The sequence below is a fragment of the Xenopus laevis genome, chromosome 6L, assembly GCF_017654675.1.
Source record: "Xenopus laevis strain J_2021 chromosome 6L, Xenopus_laevis_v10.1, whole genome shotgun sequence".
NCBI classification, from domain to species: domain Eukaryota; kingdom Metazoa; phylum Chordata; class Amphibia; order Anura; family Pipidae; genus Xenopus; species Xenopus laevis.
In genome coordinates, this window is record NC_054381.1 from 137,284,788 (window position 1) to 137,311,004 (window position 26,217).

Below are 26,217 nucleotides of genomic sequence, written 5' to 3' on the forward strand. Positions count from 1 at the left end.
GAAGTTGAATAGCAGAGGGCCTGAACTCAAGTGAAAAAGAAGAAATAAAAAGTAACAATAGCATTTTATAGCGTTTTTTTTTTGTTTAGTTTCCAGGGTCAGTGAATGAGCAGGGTCGGACTGGGGGGCCCTGGGCCCAGCGGGACTAATGTCCAGGGCCCCCTCCGACCCTCTACTATGACGCACCGATCTCGCATGGATGATTTTTCCCGAATCTGATTGCGAAAGGGGGACTAGCCGGCGAAGCCCGTTAAGGGTCGGGGCCCACCAGGTTTTTTCCCGGTATCCCGCCGGGCCAGTCCGACACTGTGATTGAGGCAGAAGAAAAAAGCAATTAAGCACAAATGAGGCCCCACTGAAAAGTTGCTAAGAACTGGACATTCTAAAACATACTAAAATGTAAATTAAAGGTGAACTGTCCCTTTGAAGATAAAAAAAAAAAAGGATTGTTTTGCTATAAATATAGTCACATCAGCTTAGTCATAAAAGTATGCTTATTATTACACAGAAAAGGAAATTAAAGCAATACTGATAAGTTTCTATAAAAATCATAGGAACGTGTCCATATCAAGTAGTTGCTGAACCCGGAATAGTTGCCCTGAAAGCCGCCTCCAGCCCCGCAAACCTGCGTTGACCCGACCCTCCGACACTGCTAAACGGTGCCCCAACTACTCAATACTGACACTTTCCCATACATCCCAACCGTCCCATTTTGAGCAGGACACTTCTGCTTTTGACAGCTCAACCCGCAGTCCCGGATGTGTACTGATATGTCCCGAGTTTCTCTTTGATCTGCTGCACTAAACTGCCAGAAAAAGATACAAAGTTTCTAACTTAATTGGCTCTTGGCAGAGAGGCCAAAATACATACTTAACATACGTTTGTAGCGGTTTTAGATAAAATAAGAACTTACACAACTTAAAGGGCAATTCACCTTCATTAGCAAAACTGTAATAACACATAAAAACTACAGAAATGTGTTCAAACTTTCATAACCTGCCAAATTTTGTAGAATGGACATGGTAATTAGGGGGTGTGGTCACAAAAATGGGCATGGTCAAAAAAATTTGCCACAATTCCCGCCAAAATCTTTTTGTCCCTCTTTCTGTTTACTATGATTTTTATAAGAATGTGTCAGTATCACTTTAATGAATATAGGACACTATAGATAAATGGTATATGGCAAAATGTATGCCAGCTCCCAAGCATTCTGGATAACAGGTCACATGCCTTTAGTAGAAGATTGTCATATTAGAATATATATGCATAAGATGGCCAAACAGTATACGGTATATTAATCACTTTACAATTTCATAAAGTGGGACATATAAATGTATCCCGGGATGGAAACTTGAAACCTGATATCCAGAAAGCTCCAAATTATGGGAAGGCCATTTCCCGCAGACTCCTTTATAAGCAAAACATTTTATTTTTCAAAAATGATTTTCTTTTAATAAAACAGTAGCTTGTACTTGATAAAGAAGCTGCATGAATCCATATTTGTGGCAAAACAATCCTATTAGGTTTATTTAAAGGGGTGGTTCTCCTTAACGTTACTTTTAGTATGTTATAGAAAGGCTAGTTCTAAGCAATATTTCAATTGGTCTTCATTATTTATAGTATTTTTAATGATTTGCCTTCTTCTTCTGACTCTATCCAGCTTTCAAATTGGAGTTGCTGAGCCCATCTAAAAAACAAATTTTCTGTCAGGCCCTACATTTATTGTTATTGGTTCTTTTTATTACTCATCTTTCTATTTAGGCCTCTCTCCTATGCATATTCCAGTCTCTTATTCAAATCAATGCATGGTTGCTAGGGTACTTTGGACAATAACAACCAGATTACTGAAACTGCAAACTGAAGAGCTGCTAAATAACTCCAAAAAACAAATAATAAAAAATGAAAACCACTTGCAAATGGTCCCTGAATATCACTCTCTACAGCATATTAAAAGTTAACTGAAAGGCGAACAACTCCTTTAATTTGTAAATGATTTTCAGCAGACTAAAGAAAGATTATAGAAAGACTCCTCATTCGGAAAACCCCAGGTCCTGAGCATTTTCGATAATAGATGCTATACCTGTATTTCATTAACTCTTTACCCTGCACACAGCCGTCCCTGCTGGACATCCAACACCACGTTATTCTAATGGGTGAACCAGCAACACGGGAAGGCCATTTAGAAAGGTCGAATTTCTCATTCATGTGAGTTTTTTAATACATTTGAATATACTTGAAATTCGATTGGGCGGCTGTTTATGAAAAAAAATAAAAATCAAATATTTTAATCTCTAACGAATATTACGGACTTGAAAACTCGAATCGAGTTTCTTTCTCCAAATTCAAATTGGTCACTGGACCCAGGGCCGGAACTAGGGGTAGGCAGAGTAGGCACATGTCTAGGGTGCAAAAGCTGTGGGCCGCTAGTCACATACCTCCTCTGTCGCCGAACCCATGTCCGGTCCCCTCTCTCCGACTGTCTGTTCTAATTGCCGGTGTATCTGCACTTCTGTGCATTGATTGATTGACGAGCGGCATTTCTCACATGGGCACGAGAGTGGTAGTTTGCACATGCACGTGACCAGGCGGCGCCACAACCGGCCAGGTTGCCTACGGCGCCTGGCCGGCCTGGCTCTGACTGTACCTCTCCCACTGACTTATACATGAACTCGACAGGTTTAAGGTGGGGAATAGTTGAATTTGAATTATTCCCAAGGTATAGGTTTGATAAATCTCGAAATTCTAATAGAGTTTGGCTAATTTTTAGATTTTGAGTTTTTTGTCCAAAAGAAGAAAGTCTGAAAAATTCAAAAATTAGATTTTCTAATTCGACCCTTAATTCTGCCCCTGGGTGTATAGTGATTTCCCACATGCTGCTGATTACGGGAAGGATATAAGGTAACATTCACCAAGAAACTGCACATAAATGTGTCCAAACCACTGGCTTTTATTTAAACATAAACAAATCGCAAAGTACATTGGATTAGGCAGTGTTGCTCATAAATACAGAGCTTAGTTCCGGTATATTTCACGGACAAATAAACAGGGAAGCCCCTCTGACTAGTCATACAGCTATCACACTCCACACAGCAGAAAATCTTGTTATGAGGGATAATGCACCCCCTGCGCCAAATAATAAGGATATTAGAAATCATCTCCTTTGAGTCCTGTGACCTATATATAGCGGCACTTGACCTGCCGGCTGTGTGTCTCCATATGGTAAGGGAAGTCTTTAATGACTTGTGATATAGATAGATAGATAGAGATATCTATCTATCTATACACATTCCAAGGCCACTGCACACGCGTGCCAAAAAGTTATTTACCCTGGTGCTCCCAGAATTTCGAATAAGTAGGTAAGTAGATGCCGGTGCACACAAGGAATTTTTTCAAATCAATAATCCTTTATCGTATCGACGTTTCGGTCCACTCCTGGGACCTTTCTCAAGATGATCTCTCTCTCTCTCTCTATCTATCTCTATCTATATATATATATATATTTTTTTTTTTATAAAAAACTCCTGAAATCCCAAGGGTTTTATTTAATTCCACATATTTTATTGTACAAATTAAAAGCTTAAAAAGATGGGTGCCTAACAGCCAGTGGGTGCCTGTGTCTTGTGATTTATCAGCTTCCACCAGAGACCTGCTGCCGATCACGTCTTTATATTCCGGCCCTGGCTCATCATCATGAGAATATCTGGTTATTGTTTTATGAATGTTCATATTTCAAAGCACAACTCATTGCTATTCCTCAGCAGACTTTACAATATCCTCCCTTATTATCATCATGTGGCAGTGCTGTTTTCCGCCTGCATTTTCTGCTTTAAAAATTAATGCATTGCTATTTTCTGAATACTGCTTAAGCTTCTTATAAGCGCATTATGCTATCAAACAGACACATGCAGGAAAAGCTTTCTAAACTGTTGTTCTTTCAATGAAAATACAGCTGGTTCTGCATGAAAAAGAGCATATTTTCACCTGCGAATGGACTTGTTCATATAGGATTGCCTCACATTTTTTGGGGCCTTTATTTGTTAGCCAATCTTTAATTTGGCCCAACTTGAAATTAAGAAAAAAGGTTCTATTTCATTTGAACTGGAATAGGCTTAAAGGAGCATATGATTGAATACCTGATCATTATAAGGTAGTATCCGAGGTGTTCATAGGGATATTGATATACAAAATATTTCAGTTCCAATTCCACCAAATTTGACTGCAATTTTAAGAAAAGTGAATGGGATACAGCAGTGGTGGTTTCAGGCACTTCTATTTAGTTGGAGATGATCCCCTGTATGCAAGTCATCCAAGGTTCTACTTTTATTGACTGATCAATTAGACAAGTATAAATATAATTACCTGCTTCCAGAAAATGGGGAAAAAAAAACAAAAAGGGATAGGATCCCACAATGGTTTATGCAGCAATAAACATCAGTCATTAATTAACAGCAAGGTCTTCCTGGTGTCTCACAGCTAATATACATCAAACTTTAAACTCTCCAGTAGAGGTATGAGATCTGTTATCTGGAAACCCATTATCCAGAAAGCTGTGGGCAGGTATGGCACCTGTTATCCAGAATGCTTGGGATTTTATGGATAAAGGCTCTTCCTGTAATTTGGATCTCCATACTTAAAGTTTACTAAACAATCAATGAAACATTAAACACATTAATTAAAAACTAAAACAGTAAGACTGTTTTGCCTCCAGTAAGGATTAATTATCTCTCAGTTGGAATCAGGTACAAGGCACTGGTTAATTATTACAGAGAAATAAGTAACATGTTTTAAATTATTTGATTAAAATGGAGTGTATGGGGGGATGTCCTTCAGTAATTCGGAGCTCGCTGGATAACTGTGTTTCCAGATAATGGATCTCATATCTGTACTATAAGTGAAGCACTCTTAGTATATAAACCCAAATAAATGGGGTTGGATTCCTGTGAGCACCTATATAAAGATGATTAGCTTGAACTCTCAAGACCTACTTCTATATGCTTCATCATTAATGCAGAAACACGATCATAAATAGTAAAAGGTGCATTATCCTACATTAGATATCAATCTGCTCATTGTACCGCTGAGTAAAATCCTTGTATTAGCCAACAAGTGTCACAATATTGTTTCCTTACATAAAGCAAACAAAAATAACTTAAGTTATTCAGATAGCTCGGGACCTGGGGTTTTCCGGATAATTTGTATCTCTGTACCTTAAGTCTACTTAAAATCATTTCAATATTAAATAAACCTAATAGACTAGTTTTGCTTCCAATAAGGATCTTAGTTTGGATCAAGTACAGGGTACCATTTTATCAATACTTAAAATCGTTTTTTAAAATTCGAGTTATTTGATTATAACGGAGTCTATGGGACATGGCCTTGCTGTAATTCAGAGCTTTCTGGATAACACATCCCATACCTGTATGTGAAACCTTTAAATGATTTAAAGTTAAAATATGCTTTATTTCCATTTAAAATGGCAACAGTGCATTCATGATCATAGAGAGAGGCAAATAGTGCTTCTAATTCATTGCCAAAATACAAAAAGTTTACACAATATTTAAGGATGTAATTATTAGGGGAAAACCAGATATATTCCCAGCACTTTGATATTTTCCTCATTTTCAAAAATGTACACATCCCGCTGAACGTGTTTGACACCATTCTGTGCTATGATGCGTTAGAGCTCAGCTGCTGGTGTTAGAGCTACCCCTTCTAAAATGTGTCCGCCCTCAAAATGGGACAATCATAAAAAGAAAGAAGAGTGGCAAGCTTAATATCAATGCTAAAGACACATAAAGACTGACTTTTTTTTTATTTCACCAACAATATAAACAATGAACAAAGTGAATAAGGCTCAGTGTAAGAGTATAATTTACTAACCACTAATCTTTGCACATCTGGTATCTAGCATAAGCTTTTGAGTAACACACATTCATCTGAATCAAAGAGGAGATTGTGGTGTTCAGTGGTTGGATTACAACTCCACAAGATGACAGAGGCCTAATAATACAAGCAGCTTAATTTTAAATATCTTTAATATCTATCTTTAATATCGACATGATCTTGTCATAGCCTCGACTAGACAATCACATCTGATTCTATGCAGGTCATACAGTGACACATCAAGAAGAAATATCCACAGGAAGAAAACCTGAGGTCAGAAAGTGTTAAGTTGTTGCTCATTTATCATTCTCTAGGGTGCAGATTTATCAAAGGTCAAAGTGAAGGTTCGAAGTTAAAAACTTCGAATTTCAAAGTAATTATTGGGTTATTCGACCATAGAATAGTCCAACTTCGACTCGAAGTTGAACAAAAACTTTGAAATTCAAATTTGTTTGAAGTACTGTCTCTTTAAAACTTCAACTTCGACCATTTGCCACCTAAACGCTGCCGAAGTGCTGTTTTAGCCTATGGGGGACCTCCTAGATCCTGTATGGAGGCAATTGGGGGAGTTTGGGAGATCGAAGGTCGAAGTTAAAAAAAGTAGGCCCACTTTGACCCCCAAAAAACTTCGACCACCATTTGGTTGGTCTTTTAGAATTCGAAGTTCGAAGTTTTTTAACTTCGAACTTCGACCTTTGATAAATATGCCCCTTAAATTATGTTACTGTGTTTCATGCTGGTTAAAATCCAAAGCAGAATTTATTATGATAACTATGGTATCTGACAGATCTCTGCCAGCAGGAGGCATGGAAATATTTCCAAGCATGCTTCCATGACTTCTTTTAATGCATAAAAAATGTATCTTGCTATATACTGAGCCTTATGGAATGCCTAGCCATCACAAATCTATAGATATACAGGTATGGGATCTGTTCTCCGGAAACTTGTTATTCAGAAAGCTCCAAATTACGGGAAGGCCATCTCCCATAGACTCCATTTTATCAAATAATCCACATTTTCTCTGTAATAATAAAACAGCTTGTACTTGATCCAAACTAAGATATAATTAATGTTTGTTGGAAGTAAAACCAGACTATTGGGTATGATGTCTAAATGATTTTCTAGTAGCGATGGGGGAATTTATTCGGCTGGCATGGATTCGTGGTGAATTTCTACACTTCACCGACATGTTTTCACAAAACTGCAGCGAAAATTCACAGTGAAAAATAATTAGCTGCGTCAAAAAGAAAATTGTTGCACTAGTCTAAATTATTTGGACAAAAAAAGAATTGCGTGTGTAAAAATTGTTGTGCATCAAAATTATTCGGACGCCCGTTGACTTTAATGCATTTGGACAAAAGAGTCGCGCATATAAAAATGGTCACGTCTCAAAATTATTGACCTCAAGGCATTTCCTGAAATTTTCGCCATTTCACAAATATTTTCAGAGTTTCGAGAAGATTCGCTCATCGCTATTCTTTAGTAGACTTAAGGTATGAAGATCCAAATTACAGAAAGATTCATTATCCGGAACACCCCAGGTGCCGAGCATTCTGGATAACAGGTCCCATATCTGTATAATATGGGTTTAAAGGTATAAAAATATGCCCTTTTTGGACATGGACTCATTTAGCTAAAGCTTAGCTTAAGTAAGAAATTACTTGGTTCTTTGGAAAGCAGAAGGAATTCAAATCCCAGACTCCAATGCTTCAATGTGACACAAGGAGGGGGTCACTAGGTTTATTTCTTTATACAGGTATGGGATCCGTTATCTGGAAACCCGGTATCCAGAAAGCTCCGAATTACGGAAGGACCATCTCCCATAGATTCCATTATAATAAAATAATCCAAATTAAAAAAAAAATGATTTCCTTTTTCTCTGTAATAATAAAACAGCAGTTTGTACTTAATCCAAACTAAGATATAATTAATCCCTATTGGAGGCAAAACCAGTCTATATGGTTTATTTAATGTTTACATGATTTTCTAGTAGACAAGGTACAGAGAACGAAATTACAGAAAGATGTTATCTGGAAAACCCGAGGTCCCAAGCATTATGGATAACATAATATTAACCATATGACTATGAAGATGTTCATTCAACCTGGTCATCGTATATCTAGTATAAGTAGTTCTGAAACAACTGGACTTGCAGAGTAATCATTGAAGATGTTTCACAACTCATCAGAGCAGCTTCTTCGGTGTTGAACTGAAGAAGTTGCTCGGATGAGTAGTGAAACGTCTTCAATGATTACTCAGCAAGTCCAGTTGTTTTAGAATTACTTATACTATATAAAAATCTAACCATAACTTTTCATTACTCTTGGTATGTCTTGATTAAAAACCAACCATGTTTTCCCTGGGCCCATTTATTATCTAAAGAAGGATATACTACAGAAACCCATGAATTTTAGTCACTGGGTGACCCCTAACAAATTAGAATCCTGACAGTGTTTTTTTTACTTTCATCTTTAATGTGGAACAATATGTCATAAGCTGGTTTAGCATTTTTTTTTTGTATAGAAAATCCCCAGCTGATTTACCAGTAGTAGTTTTTTTCGCAATAGCATTTTCTGACCTTATTTATTGAGCATTCCTTTAGTGCAGCGTTAAGTTTCTGTACATTTTCTTTCTAGCTAGCAATTTTGTGGCTTGAACAAAGAGAATTCTTATGGGGCTTCAGAGCTTCATCTTGGCCCTGGGAGAATTGTTTGAAGATTTAGGCAAAGCTGCAAGTCATATAAATAAGAGATTCTGAAACTGAAAAATGACTGCATAATCTGTTTTTTTTTTTTGTTTTGAGTCTGCAGCTTTCATGTGTTTAGCCTCAGTACCGGAATAAGTAAGCAGAACGACTTCATTCGCTTTTAGAGTCGGCATTAAAGATATCTCTATATAGGAATTTGTTACTGACGGTTAACAGGATATCTCTAGTAAGTATTTTACTTACCTATTTGCTTGCGGTATTGGTCTACCGGTGTTCTGGTGGTGGAAGCATCTTTTTTACCCATTTTTTTCTACTGTATAAAAATAAAAGAGGTTTGTTTTAGTTGTATTGAAGAAAATAATACGGTAACATTTGAAAATTAAATGAAAAGTAGTCAGTGGATGCAGTTTAGGTAAAGAATGGCAGCTCAGCAATGAATGATATTAAAAGTTAACATTAAAGCCCATAACCAAAACTGTTTAAATCTATCTATGCCAAAGAGCTGATGACCAAGCCCAGATATACAGCAAAACTATGGCAAGTCATAAAGTTACATTCCAACGTAGTCCACACTTCATCTCTTCTTTCACACAGTATTCACGGGGAGATCTTGAACATGATAGGTTGGCACCCACAATGTGCTAACAGAAGATGCATTGCGACCCGCAAAAACCTGTGGTACCCTGCGGGTTGTGGGTAGAGGTTCCGGGTATAGACGCGGGTCGGCGGTTCTGCGGGTTGGGCCGCGGGTCTTCTCCATAGGGATTTTTACTATTTATTTCTGATCACGCCTACTTCCGATGAGGTCACTTCCGGGTTACAATGACAGCACTTCCTGATTCTTGATGGTCAGCGGGTCAGGTCGGGTAGCGGGTAAGAATTCGGGTTGCGGATTGCAGCTACAGGTTGGGTACGGGTTCCAAAAAATGGACCCACGCCGGACTCTACATTGAGTCAGCAATGTGGGACAAGATGAGAAATTAGAGGCTACTGTAGGTTATGGAGTGGCTTTGGTTCGAGTTGTTGTACAGGCATGGGATCCATTATCCGGAAAACAGTTATCCAGAAAGTTCCAAATAACGGAAAGCCTATCCCAAAGATTCCATTTTATCCAAATAATCCAAAAGTAAAAAACATATTTCCTTTTACGCTGTAATCACAAAACAGTACCTTGTACTTGATTCCAAACTAAGATATAATTAATCCTTATTGGAAGCAAAACCAGCCTATGGGATTTATTTAACGTTTACATGATTTTCTGGTAGACTTAAGGTATGAAGATCCAAATTCCGGAAAGATTCATTATCTGGAAAACCCCAGGTCCCAGGCATTCTGGATAACAGGTCCCATACTTATACTTGATCTTCTAGTGCAGGGATCCCCAACCTTTAGAACCCATGAGCAACATTCAGAAGTAAAAGGAGTTGGGGAGCAACACAAGCATGAAAAATGTTCTTGGGGTGCCAAATAAGGGCTGCGATTGGACATTTGTTAGCCCTTATGTGGATTGTCAACCTACACGGAGACGCAGTGCACCTGGTTTTTATACAACCAAAACTTGTCTCCAGGCCTGAAATTTAAAAATAAGATCCTGCTTAGAGGACCCTGAGAGCAACATCCAAGGAGTTGGAGAGCAACATGTTGCTCACGAGCTACTGGTTGGTAATCACTGCTCTAGTGAGAATCTGTACATAGATATCTCTGTCCCATCCATATTATGCATACAAACAAAAAAAATCTATATCCTATCACCTGGATTATTTGATTAGGGAGCGGAGCCATTGCCGATCATGATTAGAACATCTCCAGGGCTCTGTGGCATAATCCGTGATACAGTGAAAAGTGCATCTCTTTATGAACAAATTATGCCCTAATCCAAATATCAGATTCAAACCTATCACATCAGTCATGAATGGAGGTATTAAAACAAGTATGGTCAATACCTGTCTTAGTAAACTGGAACAAATTCCTGGTTCTTCCTACTGTCATTATACAACCACTCTCTCCTCTTAGGTATTAAGCAGCTGGATCAGAAGTGGATTAAACCATTTCAAGGAAATGTAATAACAGGTGTAAGGTTTAAATACTGCCAGAAGTAACTATTATGTGTAAATAAGACCCGTTATCAGTGGTGGGAGTTATTCCCTAGAAGTACAGCAAGATGTGGGTTGCCAATTACAACTTTTTCCTCTGGGATGGTAGACTATGCACTCCACCTCCCCAGTCTGGTATCTACTTTAATAAACGGATCATTTCAAGCAACTTTTCTGTTTGCTGGATACTCACAACAGTATTGATTCCCTTTCTGAATACAAAGTGCAACCATATCATCCTCTATGGCGGAAATTCTAGATATACTCTCAGAATTAGAGCAATATGTCACAAAAGTAGCATCAATTACTTTTTATCTGAATCGGCTTAATGCCATTTATTGAAATGCCACCTAGAAGGCTCTGTGTCTGATTTAGCTATGAAAATTTTGTGCCATTTTCTGCAGAGCTGTGGAGCCAGGAGTAATTTTGGGTATCTGGGGTGGGAGTCGCCAAAAATGTACCGACTCCTAATAACTAAATACAAGCACTGAAAATAATCAAACCAGATTTAAAAGCTTCTGTGAAGGAGGATATGGCAGAAGCAATTCGGTTTCTAAGAAAAATACTTTAGTTATTTTTGGATTATATTTAACAGTTATTCTACAGCTATATGCCATGTTCATTTAAAAGTTGTAAGTTTTTAGGTTTTCCAATTGTGTTTGATTTATGTAGTTTAACTTTCATTTTGTTTTAGAATTACCAAAGGATGTGGTTTATATTTTTGAGCTTTGGCAGTGATAAAATGCCTAGTATGTTGTTTACTTAACTTCTTTCAATCAATTAGGAAAATAGATTAGGAACAGTAACACCAAAAACTGTGTGTTTGCTTCAGAAAGACTACTATAGTTTATGTATACAGTATATATAAACAACCTGTGCCTCTTCCAGCAGCATGTTTATATAAACTATAGTTTTTCTGAACAAACACACAGTTTTACCAGTGCAGAGCAACATTGCATTATATTTTATTACTTTAATACACTTTCGGTTTTTAGTGTTACTGTTCCTTTAAAAATGTAGTCGACAAAGGGCGCCGATTCACTAAAGGGTTAAGTGGCTAACGCTAGCGACTTTTCACCAGCGTTGCCACCCGTAGGGATTACTGTTTTATTATTACAGAGAAAAAGGGGAATCTGTATTATTTGGACAAAATGGAGCCCATGGGAGACGGCCTTTCTGAAATTTGGAGCTTTCTGGATAATAGATCCCATACCAGTATTTCTTTTATAAATCCCTCAGTTGCAATGCTTTTAAACACACTGAACTTTTCTACTAGACATTTCGACGTGTATAAGCCACTGCATAGTCCCGCACCTGCACTGCAAGAATCGCGTTTTCCCCCAACAAGCATAAATTGTTTATTATGGTGAATTTATGTGCTGCTATTATAAAGCACCACTGAAGTGAAGAGAATTATAATAGTACAGCACGAGGTTAAATACAGAGGATTGGAGTGGCTCTTCTGAGATTCAGATCGTTGCTCACATTGCCTGCTGAATAATCCCATTAGCTGCCACTGGTATAGCCTGATAACCGTTTATTACAAAAATGTCGCTGGTGAAAGATTTCCAGACTATAATTTCAGTCCTGCCAGTAAAACACTTCCGAGTGGATGATGACAGCATATTTTGTATTAGGAGATATATAGATATAGATATAGATATAGATATAGATATAGATATAGATATATATATTTATATTTATTTATTAATACATCTAGCTACGTAACCCAAAAGTTAACAGCCTTGTTCATCTGCAGGGATCATGCTGTCAGGATCTAAAACATTTAAAGGCAATCAAACGCTGCAACTTTTCTTTGTTCTTCAAAGCTATGTGGCAATCATCATTCCTTTCTTCAGGTTTGATGGAGGGATGAAAAATCTCGAAGTATCCCAAGGAGACGTTAGCACACAGACACGGGCCCAGCCACAACGCCTAATAAGCCAGTCATTTACATAAAAGATCAGCCCCAATTTCCAGCGTGCCATGATACATGCAGAAGCGAGACTTGATTAGCATGTACAACATCAAGATTGTTTTCACTATTCCGTTCCTAAGGGAATGTGGCTCATCATCTAACCTCCGAAAGAATTTGTGCCTCCCCAAGGAGGGAGTCTGTCACCGACAGTTAAACTAGAATATGGATTAGGCAGAGAATGTTGTTTATTACTTATTAATCCTCATGTTGGAGTGGCTGTGAATTACAGTATTATATTAGACTTCAAAAAGGACGGAAGCTGCAAATTCTGTTTTGATCTGCTTGCAGCGGCATGACTACATTTTCAAGGTTCTGTGTTAGGGGAGAATCAAATGAAAACCTTGAAAATAACGGGATTTAATTTAGTTTATTTATGTGTGGGCCAAATAATACACAAGTTGCTAAGGCACCAAACTTGGGCATAAACCCCCAAACTGATCATGACAAATTTTCAGGGGTTATAAAGCTCTTATAAAGTTCTACAATTAGGGATGCACCGAATCCAGGATTCGGTTCGGGATTTGGCCAGGATTCGGCCTTTTTCAGCAGGATTCAGATTCAGCCGAATCCTTCTGCTTGGCCGAACCGAATCCGAATCCTAATTTGCATATGGAAATTAGGGACAGGGAGGGAAATCTTGTGACTTTTTGTTACAAAACAAGGAAGCAAACAATGTTTTCCCCTTCCTACCCATAATTTGCATACGCAAATAAAGGTTTGGATTCGGTTCGGTATTCGGCCGAATCTTTCGCGAAGGATTCGGGGTTCGGCCAAATCCAAAATAGTGGATTCCGTGCATCCCTAGAAATAATGTAGCAGAAGCCTGATATTCAAGGAATGGTTCATCTTTACATTAACTTTTAGGGGGTAATTTATCAAAGTCTGAATTTATCTCGATATTTTCTGCTATAAACTCCGATCAAATCTGCTCTGTTTTTTTACGCTTATTAATTATTATTACATCTACCCGAAAATTTGCTTTGCGTGATTACAATATTTTCGTAATTTTCACCCGAAAACTTCGGGGTATTGCAAAAAACCCAGCACACATGAAAAAATCATTGCGACTACTCCCATTGACTTATATGCAACCTCAACAGGTCTGAGATGCTGGATTTTCAGATTCGTGATTTTTTGCTTTCGGAGTTTAGTAAATAACCCCTTAGTATGTTATACAATAACAACTTTTCTATCGGTCAATTTTTAAAAACAGTTTTTTGTAGGGATACACCGGATCCAGGATTCAGTTCGGGATTCGGCCTTTTTCAGCAGGATTGGGCCGAATCCTTCTGCCTGGCCGAACCGAATTTGTATATGTAAATTAGGGCAGTTAGAAAAATCACGTGACTTTTCGTCACAAAAGAAAAAATTTTCCCACTTTTTCATTTCCTGACCCTAATTTGCATATGCAAATTAGGATTCGGTTCGGAATTCAGCCGAACCTTTCACCAAGGATTCTGGAATTCGGCTGAATCCCAAACAGTGGAGTCGGTGCATCTCTAGTTTTTTTGATTATTTGCCTTCTTCTGAATCTTTCTTTCAAATTTCCAGCTTTCAAATGGGGGTCACTAACCTCATCTAAAAACAAATCCTCTGTAAGGCTTTACATGTATTGTTATTGCTACTATTTATTTTTCATCTTTCTATTCAACCCCTCTCCTATTCATATTCCAGTCTTTTAGTCAAATCAGTGCATGGTTGCTATGGTAATTTGCATCCTGGCAACCAGATTGCTGAAATTGCAGACTGGAAAGCTAGTGAATAAATAGCTAAATAACTAAAAAAACCACATAATAAATTAAAAACCAACAGCAAATTGTTTCGATATATCACACTCTGCATCACAGTAAAAGTGTTTTTTAAAGGATTTGTTCAGTATAAATTAAAAACTAGGTAAATAGAAAATGTAATGTATAAAGGCTGGAGTGAGTGGATGTCTAAAGGTTTAAATGCAAACTAAATGAAAACATGTTGTCCCATGTGGCCCCCTTAAAGTCACTTTGCTTTTGAAACTCCGCATGCAGGTCAGATTCAAAAGCAAACTATTATGGTGACTGCCTGGTAACCAATAAGAAAGCTGCAAATCTGGAAGTAGTGTTCTGACTATTATGTTAGCCATCCGCTTACTCCAGCCTTTGCAGATTAAATTATTGACTATATTAGAAAAATGTTATATTGTGCACAGCCTATTTACCCAGTCTTTATTTTTACACTGAACCGTTCCTTTAAACAGAGCTGTCCGGGCTTGATTGTGCAACATTGGGACCGACAAATACTGTTATATTTACAAATAACATTAAAACCACTGAAAGGAGTTCATTAATTCATAATATTGAGTTGATTAGTGTGATTAGATGTGTGCAGGGGCGATCCGCCAATGAGGTGAGCTGAGGCGCTCGCCTCAGGCGGCATCGCCAGCTAGGTTTCCAGGGGCGGCAAAAAGCCGCTCCTGGTGCCTTTAAAAACCGAATTTCCGGTTTTTGAACCGGAAATTCGGCTTTACTAGGGCGAGAGAGCGCAATTGCGCTCTTCGCACTAGCGTTGCTGCCTCCCCCCCGGAAATCGAATCGGGCGGGGGGGCGGCATTACTGGAGCCGCCTCAGGCGGCAATGCATACAGAAATGGCGCTGGATGTGTGTACAGAAAGAGAAGACAGATGTCAGAAAGAGAAAAAGAATTAGGTATTATATAGATATATAGCGACGACACAAAGGTGTGCCCTGAAGACAGAGACAAAGAATTAGAACACAGGGAGGCACATTTATCAAGGGTAGAATTCTGAATTCATGTGAGTTTTTTTACAACAACCATGAACTTGAACCAATCAAAATTTATTACAAAAATTTAATCTTTTTAAACTCGGGTGAAAACTCTAATCTAATTCGATTAGTATTTGGAAAACTTCATACAAGTTTTTTCCATCGAATGTCAGGAAGGCTGCAAACAACTCCAAATTGATCCCTGGACGTCTCCCATTGACTTAAAGAGCAATTCTGCAGGTTTTAAGTGACAAATAGTCAAATTTGAGTTCTTAAAGGGCTAGAGTATGATAAATTTCGAAAATCGAATTCAAATTTTTTTGAAAAACTCAAATCGAATTTGACAATTTTGACCATAAAAACAAAAATTTGAATTTCCAATTCGACCCTTGATATATATCTGCCACATGGTGATGTTACTATGCACAAAACATTAAAGGTTATTGCTCTGTAAGATAAGGTTCTGTAAGATAAGGTTGCCACCTTTTGCCAAGTGGCAGACCAGACGGGGGCGGTTTGAGGGGTGGGAATGGCAAAGTCAGGGGTGGGTCTGATGATGTGGCGATCAACAATTGGCTGATCAGTGCGCCATTCACTTTAAAGCCCTGTCCAGATTTCCTAATTATGAAATCCAGAGAGGCAGTTTTCACCCAGACAGCCCTCCTGAAAACCAGGCTGTCCAGGTGAAAACCAGACAGGTGGCAAACCTACTGTAAATTTGATTGTTACTTTTTATAGATTCCCTTTCTATTCAGGTCTTCTCCTATTAAATAACCAGTCTCTCCATCATAACTGGTTGCTATAGTAAACTGGGCCCTCAGCAACCAGATAGCTGGTGAAATGCCTGGAGACTGCTGAACAAAACCTAAATATTTCAAAAAGAACAATAAATGAAAACCAACTGCAAATTGTCTTAGAATATGAATGTTAAGATTACTTTGATAGCAGATTACGATCCATTTCATTCGTCAGGTATAACCCAAAACCTGTTAGAATCTCTCACTATCACCTGCTGCAACAGAGATAGCAGAAAGGAATATTGAATTTAAGAATTAGATGTTGTGTAAGGTGCGAAAGAAAAACACTTATTTACAGCGCTGAACAATAGCCTTTTAAATAAGTTCAGCGTTCCGTTTTGTAAAGCAATTTCCCTTGCAATGCACCGTGAATGCTATGTCTATTTTAATAATGTTCAATAGAGTTTGAGGCGCTGTGGGTAGTGCCGTGTTTGAATGGAGTATTCGGGGCTTTATTTTTTTGCAGGCCTACTGGCCCTGCTGTGAGCAGATGTGACAGGAGGAATTAAAAACACATCTTTTATTATTTTTACAGTCTTTGATTTCATGTCACATGAACAATTTGACTAGAAAGTAAATGTAGGCAGAATAATAATGAGCTACTCTACAGGTACTCAGACACGGCTGGGGAGGGAGCTTCAGAAATCAGACAATGTTGAAAGAGGATCTAAAGCTTCGGGAATAAAAATCTGTACTTATTGTTCTGACTTCCAAAGAAACGACTTTCCGGTATATGTCTGTTACAAATGATGTCTCCTCCTTTTTCATTAATGGTCTTGCTGATGATCTCTTGCTGCTCGGGAGGGTTCGGAAATGGAGTAGGTGTGTATCTGACACTTTCCAATATAAACATGTACCTATTGCAATTGCAGCGACCGCCATTACAGAATGCAAAGTCTGATATATATTTGTATTTTGAGACTTTGGATTGTCTTTAACCCCTGCTGGGGTTCTTTTTTTTTCCGGCTACACAAAGTGTCGGACTGGGCCGGCGGGACACCGGGAAAAAACCTGGTGGGCCCACGACGGCCCAGACCGGCTCCTCCATCGGACAAAACTAAAAAATAAAATTGTGCAGCGCAAAGGATTGCACGCAATCACGCAGGTTTTCTTGTGTACGTGCTGTACACGGACATTTGCGTATGCGCCAGTTTCTGCGCATGTGCAAGGAGTGGCCGTCGTTTGCGCATGGGGTCACCCAAGGTTTGGAACCTGGTGGGCCCCAAATGCGCCAGTCCGACCCTGGCTACACAGCATAGATCATCTCTTCTCCCAATGCTATACTGTGCCTTGTAACAAACACACAGGTTACTTGCTTCTGCAGTAATTTAAAACTTTACAATCAATCATAAAGTTGCTTTTATTTTCTAACTTGTAGTAGACCGTTCAAAGGTTTGGTTACTACTGGCAACTGGTCAATTTAGCACCAGTATTAGTAAAGAAGCCCTATAGACCTCAAATTGGGCTTCCCTTAAACCAGTGATCCCCAACCAGTAGCTCGTGAGTAACATGTTGCTCTCCAACCCCTTGGATGTTGCTCTCAGGGTCCTCAAAGCAGGTGCTTATTTTTGAATTCCAGGCTTGGAGGCAAGTTTTAATTGCATAAAAACTAAGTATAGTGCCAAGTAGAGCCTCCTATAGGCTACCAGTCCACATAGGGGATACCAAATAGCCAAGCACAGCCCTTATTTGGCACCCCATGGGACTTTTTCATGCTTGTGTTGCTCCCCAACTCTTTTTACATTTGAATGCGGCTCACGGGTAAAAAAAGGTTGGGGACCCCTGCCTTAAATAACGGTAAAGAACATTTGGTTAGGATGCTGCCTTAATATAAGCCACTTTTTTTAAACACTGGATTAATCCTGTGATTACAAGTATGGGACCGGTCATCCAGAATGCTCGGAACCTGGGGTTTTCCCGATAATAGATCTTTCTGTAATTCGAATCTTCATACCTCAACAACAATAAATTTGTAGCCTTACAGAGCATGTGTTTCTTAGATGGGGTCAGTGACCACCATTTGAAAACTGGACTGGAGTCAAAAGGAAAAGGCAATTAATTCAAAAACTATAAAAAAAAAAACAACCATGAAGACCAATTGAAAAGTTGCTTAAAATTGGCAATTCTATAACATACTAAAAGTTAAGTTGACGAACCACCCCTTTAAGTCTACTAGAAAATCATGTAAACATTTAATAAACCCAATAGGCTGGTTTTGCCTCCAATAAGGATTAATTATATCTTAGTTTGGATCAAGTACAAGCTACTGTTTTATTATTACAGAGAAAACGAAAATCATTTTTAAAAATCTGGTTTATTTGGATAAAATAGTGTCTATGGGAGACGCCCTTTTGTACTTCTAGCCTTCTAGATAATGGGTTTCCAGATAACAGACCCAATACCTGTATTTAAAAATATTCCTTTCTACCCAAAATAAACCAGCACATTTTTAAGTAATCATAACAATATCAAACAAAGTCAATAGGATTGTTTTATTAACAAAAACAGGATTGTATGCTTTAACGTTTTTAATTATTTGATTAAAATGCAGTCTTTGCGAGACAAACTTCTCCAGAGACAACTTTCGGAGATTTCTGGATAATGGGTTTCCGGATAACAGATCCCATACCTGTATTTATAGTAGTGATGCACCGAACCCACTATTTGGGATTCGGCCAAATACCCGAATCCTTGGTGAAAGATTCGGCCGAATACTGAACCAAATCCGAATTTGCATATGCAAATTAGGGGCAGGGATAGGGTTGCCACCTTTTTTGGAAAAAAATACTGGCCTTCCAATATATTTATCTTTTTCCCTATTAATAGGGCCGGTAAAATACCAGACAGGTGGCAACCTTAGGCAGGAAAGGAAAAAAAATTCTTCTTTTGTTACAAAAAGTCACGTGATTTCCCTACCCCCCCTAATTTACATATGCAAATTCGGATTTGGTTCGGCCATGTACAAGGATTCGGCCAAATCCTGCTGAAAGGCCGGATCCTGGATTCGGTGCATCCGTAGTAAACTTTAATCAACAACCAAGAGAAGTTCTCATAGGTTTTCATGTGAAAACTCATGGACAAGATTCAATTCAAAGAGAAAAAAAAAAACTTTTCTCCTAATTTACTTCCAGTTTTTCCCATAGACTTCAATATAGTTTTCACCTAAAAACATTTTTTTTAATTGAATTGCATCTCAAATTGAATCTGGTCTATGAGTTTTGAGGTGATAAACCTTTTTCTCACTGAATTGAATCTGGCCCAAAGTCAGGTGGATATTTTATTTCACGCATCTGCATCTTACAAGCAATAAGCAGAAAAGGTTTAACTTCCAGTAGTTGAGTTGTGTCATGTCTTATGTCAGGTTTGGACCAGTTAAAAAAAAGTAATGATTCTTAGACGGAGGATGAACCACCAAAATTAGGGACTCTCTCTGCCAGGGGGCAAATCAGGAGATGGGTTCCCAGGACCAGCAATAAGTTACATACAGGAGTGAGACCAACTTGCTGCATCTTGAAAGTATAAATTGAGTTTATCTTTAAAAAATCGCATGAACAAGGTCCAAAAAAATATGTTTCTCTTTACTTCTTTGTTATGTTTTAATCTTTTGTCTTGCTACTGCGTTACAATAAACATAGTTCATATCATATTAAGTGACATATTAAAGAATCTTATCAAACTGGAATATATATTTAAGTAAATATTGCCCTTTTACATCTCTTACCTTGAACCCCCATTTTGTGATGGTCTGTGTGTTGCCTCAGAGATCACCTGACCAGAAATACTACAACTCTTAGGGGGTTATTTATCAAAGTCCGAATTTATCTCAATATATTCTGAAAAACACTCAGAGCAAATCCGCACAGGTTTTTTGGGCTTATTTGTTAATACACTTTCCGGAAAATTGTGATTTTCACGGATCTTTCATCCGATTTTCACGTTTTTTTTGGATTTTTCACCCGAAAAACTCCTAATTTTACCCGAAAACTTCGGGGTATTTCAAAAAACCCAGCGCATATCAAAAAATCATTGGGACTTCTCCCACTGACTTACATGCAACCTCGACAGGTCTGAGATGCCGGATTTTCAGATTCTGACTTTTCCATCCTCAGGGTTTAATAAATTCCCGGAAAATTCGTGATTTTTTTTAAAAGTCTGATTCTATAAAATAAAATAGAATTGTTTGTGATTTTTGCATTCGGAGTTTACTAAAAAAAACCCCCAACTGTACAGGAAGAAGTGTGGAAACAAAAGACGCAACTCTGTCTGTTAATTGGCTCATGTGACCTAAGATGTATGGTTTGTTGGTATGTATGTGTGCACAGTGAATCGTACGATGCCAGGGGGGCGACCCTTACTTTTTTAAAATGGCAATTTTCTATTTACGATTACCTAATGGCACATACTACTAGAAAAGTATATTATTATGAAAATGGTTTATTTACATGAAGCAGGGTTTTACATACGAGCTGTTTTATGCAATATCTTTTTATATAGACCTACATTGTTTGGGAGGTATAGTTTTCCTTTAATACAGATTAATTTAATGGGAAAAAAAGTAAATAGGGTGAGAATTCGACTTTCTGCTGCACTTTCAATAGTTGAAGGAATAAAGTCTTCTAAAACTGCTGATCAGCTCATCAATACGTTATGGCTCTCGTGGGCTTAGCTACCTCACAACCTGAAGGACATTGATTCCTAATAGCCCAAGCATAATCTCTATGTTGAAATGCTATTTTAACACGCCAGCTGAGCCCTTGTCTGCTACAGAGGTAACTTGTGCAGTCTCTAGGGTGAGATTAATTAGTGTTTCTGGAGGATCACATCCTCATCCTCACTGATGGTTCTGTGGGCAGCTGTACAGATGAAAATGGAAATGATTAACCCTGAGGCCCAAAAGGTGTGTCAGAAAATCCATGCCTCCATTTAGATAGATCCAACTTCAGGGAAAGCACCAAATCCCTATTAATTAAAGGCTGCGTTAAATGTAATGTGAGAAGGAGAACTGAAGATGGGCGCATATATAAGGGATAATCTACCGAATGCATTAAATGTAAGGGAATTAGAAGTTCCATTTCAATATATCCATTTGCAGGCTGGATACACTTATACATGCCATGAACAAATAGGAGGCTTTTACAACATTGTTTTGGACATGTTTATAGGGGTTGGTCACCTTTAAAGCGATACTGATCCTTTCCTATAAAAATCATAGTGTCAGAATCAAGTAAATGCCGCACCGGCAATAGTTCACTTCAAATCTACCGGGTCAGTATCGCTTTAAATTAACTTTTAACATGATGTCGAGAGAGACAGTCTGAGACAATTTGCAATTTTCTATTATTTGTGGGTCTTGAGTTATTTAGCTTTTTATTCAGCAGCTCTCCAGTTTGCAGTCAGCAATCTGGTTGCTAGGGCTCAAATTAACCTAGCAACCATGCACTGATTGAAGAGACTGGAATATTTATAGGAGAAGTTGAGTAATAAACAGAGTGGGAATGGGGGGGGCCAGGGTACACTAAGGCTGCTGAACCCCTCTGGACCCTCCCTGCTGTGACGGCGCTTAATGTTTTTTTTATGCGACAGCCCAACAAAGGGGAGTCGCGGGAGGAAGAAGCCGTGGATCTGGGCCGGCGGGGCCCACTGGGTTTTTTCCCGGTGTCCCGCCTGGCCAGTCCGAAACTGGTAATAAAAAGTATGCGAAGGTACAGTATGTGGGTTGGAGAACTAGAAATGAAGGGTGCGTAAAGGGGTGGTTGAGTTAACTTTTAGCATGTTATAGAATGGTCAATTCTAAGAAACTTGACAATTGGTCTTCATTATTTATAATTTTAATTACCGGTATGGAATCCATTATCCAGAAAACCATTATTCAGAAAGCTCTGAATTTCGAAAAGGCCGTCTCCTACAGACTCCATTCCAATCAAATAATCCAAATGTTAAAAAAAGAATTTCCTTTTTCTCTGTAATAATAAAACAGTAGCTTGTACTTGATCCCAACTAACACAATTAATCCTTATAGGAAGCAAAACCAGCCTATTGGGTTTATTTAATGTTTACATGATTTTCTAGTAGACTTATGGTATGAAGATCCAAATTACAGAAAGATCAGTTATCCAGAAAACACCAGGTCTCGAGCATTCTGGATAATGTAATCTCAATCTATCCTACTACAGGTATGGGATTCGTTATGCGGAAACCCACTATCCAGAAAGCTCTGAATTACGGAAAGGCCCTCTCCCATAGACTCCATTATAATCAAATAATCCAGATTTTTAAAAACCGATTTCCTTTTTCCCTGTAATAATAAAACAGTAGCTTGTACTTGATCCCAACTAAAATATAATTAATTCTTATTGGAAGCAAAACCAGCCTATTGGGTTTATTTAATGTTTATATGATTTTCTAGTAGACTTAAAGGTATGAAGATCCAAATTACAGAAAGATCCCTTATTCAGACAACCCCAGGTCCCGAGCATTCTGGATAACAGGTCCCGTACCTGTACCAGCTTTAGTAATAGTTTTGCGCCTAAGCACCAAGGCACATCGCTGGTTAGATGTGTGACTCACAATGGATATTCTGCCTGTATATAATATATGGAAATATATACAGGTATGGGATCCGTTATCCGGAAACCTGTTGCCTAGAATGCTCTGAATTACAGAAAGGCCTTCCCCCATAGACTTAATTTTATCCAAATAATCTAAATTATTTTAAATGATTACCTTTTTCTCTGTAATAATAAAACAGTACCTTGTACTTGATCCAAACTAAGATATAATTAACCCTGGTTAGGGCAGAGACACAAGCTACAAATTGCCTGGTGACAAATCTCCTCTTCTACGGGGGCGACTAATCTCCCCGAACTGCCTCCCTGCCAGCTAGAATCTAAATCGCCGGCGGGATGGCACTGGGATTGCTATGTTTTCTGAAGTCGCCCAAAGTTTCCTCGTGAGGCAACTTCAGACGACTTTGGAAAATGAAGCGTTCTGAGTGCCATCCCGCCATTGATTTAGATTCTAGCCGGCGGGAAGGCAGTTCGGGAAGATAAGTCGCGCCGAAGAAGAGGAGATTTCTCGCCGGGCGACTAATCTCCCCGAATCGCAGCCCTTAGAAGCAAAACTAGCCTATTGGGTTTATTTAAACATGATTTTCTATGAGACTTATGGTATGAAGATCCAATTTATGGAAAGATCCATTATCCAGAAAGCCCCAGGTCCCGAGCATTTTGGATAACAGGTCCTATACCTGTATAAATAAGGGAGCTACATTATATTCCAGCAAAGGCCAAAAATAGTTTGTTAGGTCTCAGTAATCTCAGTAAAAATCCCCCGTGTGTGCAATAACCTGCAATTCTTCCACGTGCTTAAACATCTCTCTTTGTGAGGAGACAATGGGCTGCTCAGCCTCACTGTAGGGTAGCACAAATGCAGCCTGTAGTGTATACAGTCCATCTATGGTAAAGCAGCACAGCTGGAGTCTAAATATTCAATGCAGGCAGTGTATATTCAATGGGAAAATGGAAGTAGTTTACATTCTTGCACCCTTTGTGCAGTTCAGCATATATGGCTATGTTTATACCCCACATCTGCCTTCACATCATCATTTCCAGGGCCACGAGTAAACATCAGAAAGGAACACACAATATTGCTTAGGGAATCTATACCAATACAGAATCTTTTGAGGTTAAATGGGGAAAAAAAAAAGAGAATAAAGGTGTTTAACATACATTCATGCAAGGCACGAGATTACAAATGGATTTAAATAGTCATTGTATATTTAAAGACAGACATCAGTGGAATATGTTCCAGTCGTGCTGTTATGAGCGACAATAAAACGCCAGCCGGCTGAAGTGTCTGATATTTGCCATTGTTCTGCTTTGAAAATACAATTTGAATCTATTATTATACTCGCTTCATTTCCAGTGCTGCCTCGGTGTTCCTATAAAATAAGTGCACTTTAGTCTATATCCAGTAATATATCGGTAGCAGTAAATTATTTTTATATGCGATAAAATGTTCACAAACAAGAATGTATAAGAATTCAGCAGATTGATGAATTGGGTTCATTGTATCCTCAACTACAATTTTAAATAATGAATTTGATTCATCCCAAGTCTTTGTTATGATTACTTAAAAATGTGGTTTATTTTAGCAACATAGTAAGTTAGGTTGAAAAAAGACACACATCCATCAAATTCAACCTTTTTTACTTTTTTTTAACCTGCCCATCTGCCAGTTGATCCAGAGGTAGAGAGGAATATTTTTTAATACGGGTATGTTACCCGGAAACCCTTTATCAAGAAAGCTCTGAATTATGGGATGGCCTTCTCCCTTAGACTCCATTTTCTGCAATTAATCCAAATTTTTGAAAATAATTTCCTTTTTTCAGGTCCCGAGCATTCTGGATAACAGGTCCCATACCTGCAATATATAAAACACAGAAGCACCTCAAACTCTAATAGTTACTCCCTATATTAACAAAACACAGGTATGGGAAATGTTATCCAAAAAGCTGAGGTTTCTGAAAATCCTGAGGTTTTCCCGATAAGAGATCTTTCTGTAATTTGGATATCCATACCTTAAGTCTGCTAAAAAAAATGATTTACACATTAAATAAACACAATAGTATTGTTTTACCTCCATGAAGGATTCATTATATGTTAGGATTAAGTACACAAGGTACTGTTTTCTAAAGACAGAGAAAAAGGAAATCATTTTTAAAAATTTCAATTATTTGATTAAAATGGTCTATAGGAGATGCCCTTCCCATAAGTTGGAGCTTTCTGGATAACGGATCCCAAACCTGTACAACATTTGAAGATTAGGCAAATAATAGTTTTTCCATGATTTGCCTTTTTCTTCTGACTTTTTCCAGCTTTCAAATGGGGGTCACTGACCCCATTTAAAAATAAATTGTCTGTAAGGCTACAAATGTATTTATTATTGCTACTTTTCATTACTTGTCCTTCTGTTCAGGACTCTCCCATACATATTCTAGTCTCTTATTCAAATGAATGCATTGTTTGGACCAGATTAAAATTGCAAACTGGAGAGTTGCTGAATAAAAAGCTAAATAACTCAAACACCACAAATAATAAAAAAATGAAAACCATCTTCAAACTGTCTCAGAATATCACTCTCTACATCATACTAAAAGTTAACTCAAAGGTGAAACACCCCTTTAAAGGGGTTGCTCACCTTCAAACAACTAGTTGTTTTCCGATAGATCACCAGAAATAACGACTTTTTCAAATTACTTTCTATTTTCTATGTGTCACCGTTTTTCTAATATTGAAGTGTAAACAATGTATTTTTTCACCTTCTAAAGAAGCTCTGGGAGGGGGGGGGTCGCCGACCCTGTAAACTGTTCTAAATTGATACATTTGGTTGATACATTTCTTAGCTTTGTCCCTGCTGAGCAGAATCACTGAGCTTCATTAAAGGCAGCTGTTAGAATTGATACAATAGTTGCTATTATTCCACAGCGGCTGAGAAATGTATCAACTGAATGTTGCAAAATTGTAAGAGTTTAGAATCTGAACCTGAATTACAGAGCTGCGAGACTCAAACACCAGAGACAGGAATATTGAATTTTAAACTTAGATTTTAGAAAGACAGTAAAAAATAAATAATGGAAAGTAATTGAAAAAAAAAATCTTTATTTCTGGGGAACAACCTGAAAACAAATGAACTGTTTGGAAGGTGAACAACCCCTTTAAGGATTATTTATCTAGCAAGAATTGCATTCAGACACCCGTCCAAAAAAATATTCAAAGGGCACCCGTCACCTGAAATTGTTCCCCCCACCAGTGCTAGGCTGTATGCACTGGGAGGGAGCTCCAGGTGACTATGTTGGGGCATGCGCATATTAAGCGAGTGCCACAACTTGCAGTGAAATTCGCTCATTATGTGCTACACAACATGGCCACCCACACCAGGAGAGCATACAGCCTAGCACTTAAAAAAAATCTATAGTTTCCCACAACTGGAGTGCAGGTTC

At 38.2% G+C, this 26,217-nt stretch overlaps 1 protein-coding gene across 4 annotated transcripts in view; it reads right to left on the reverse strand.

The window, feature by feature from the left end:
* Positions 1-26,217, reverse strand: part of triqk.L (triple QxxK/R motif containing L homeolog) — a 53,138-nt gene that overhangs the window by 24,125 nt on the left and 2,796 nt on the right. For 3 of the 4 annotated variants that reach the window (XM_041565204.1, XM_041565203.1, NM_001127852.1), the window contains 1 exon segment: positions 8,834-8,903. In XM_041565204.1, the coding sequence (XP_041421138.1) occupies positions 8,834-8,894 (61 nt within the window). In that variant the 5' untranslated portion in view covers positions 8,895-8,903. 4 annotated transcript variants of the gene reach the window in all.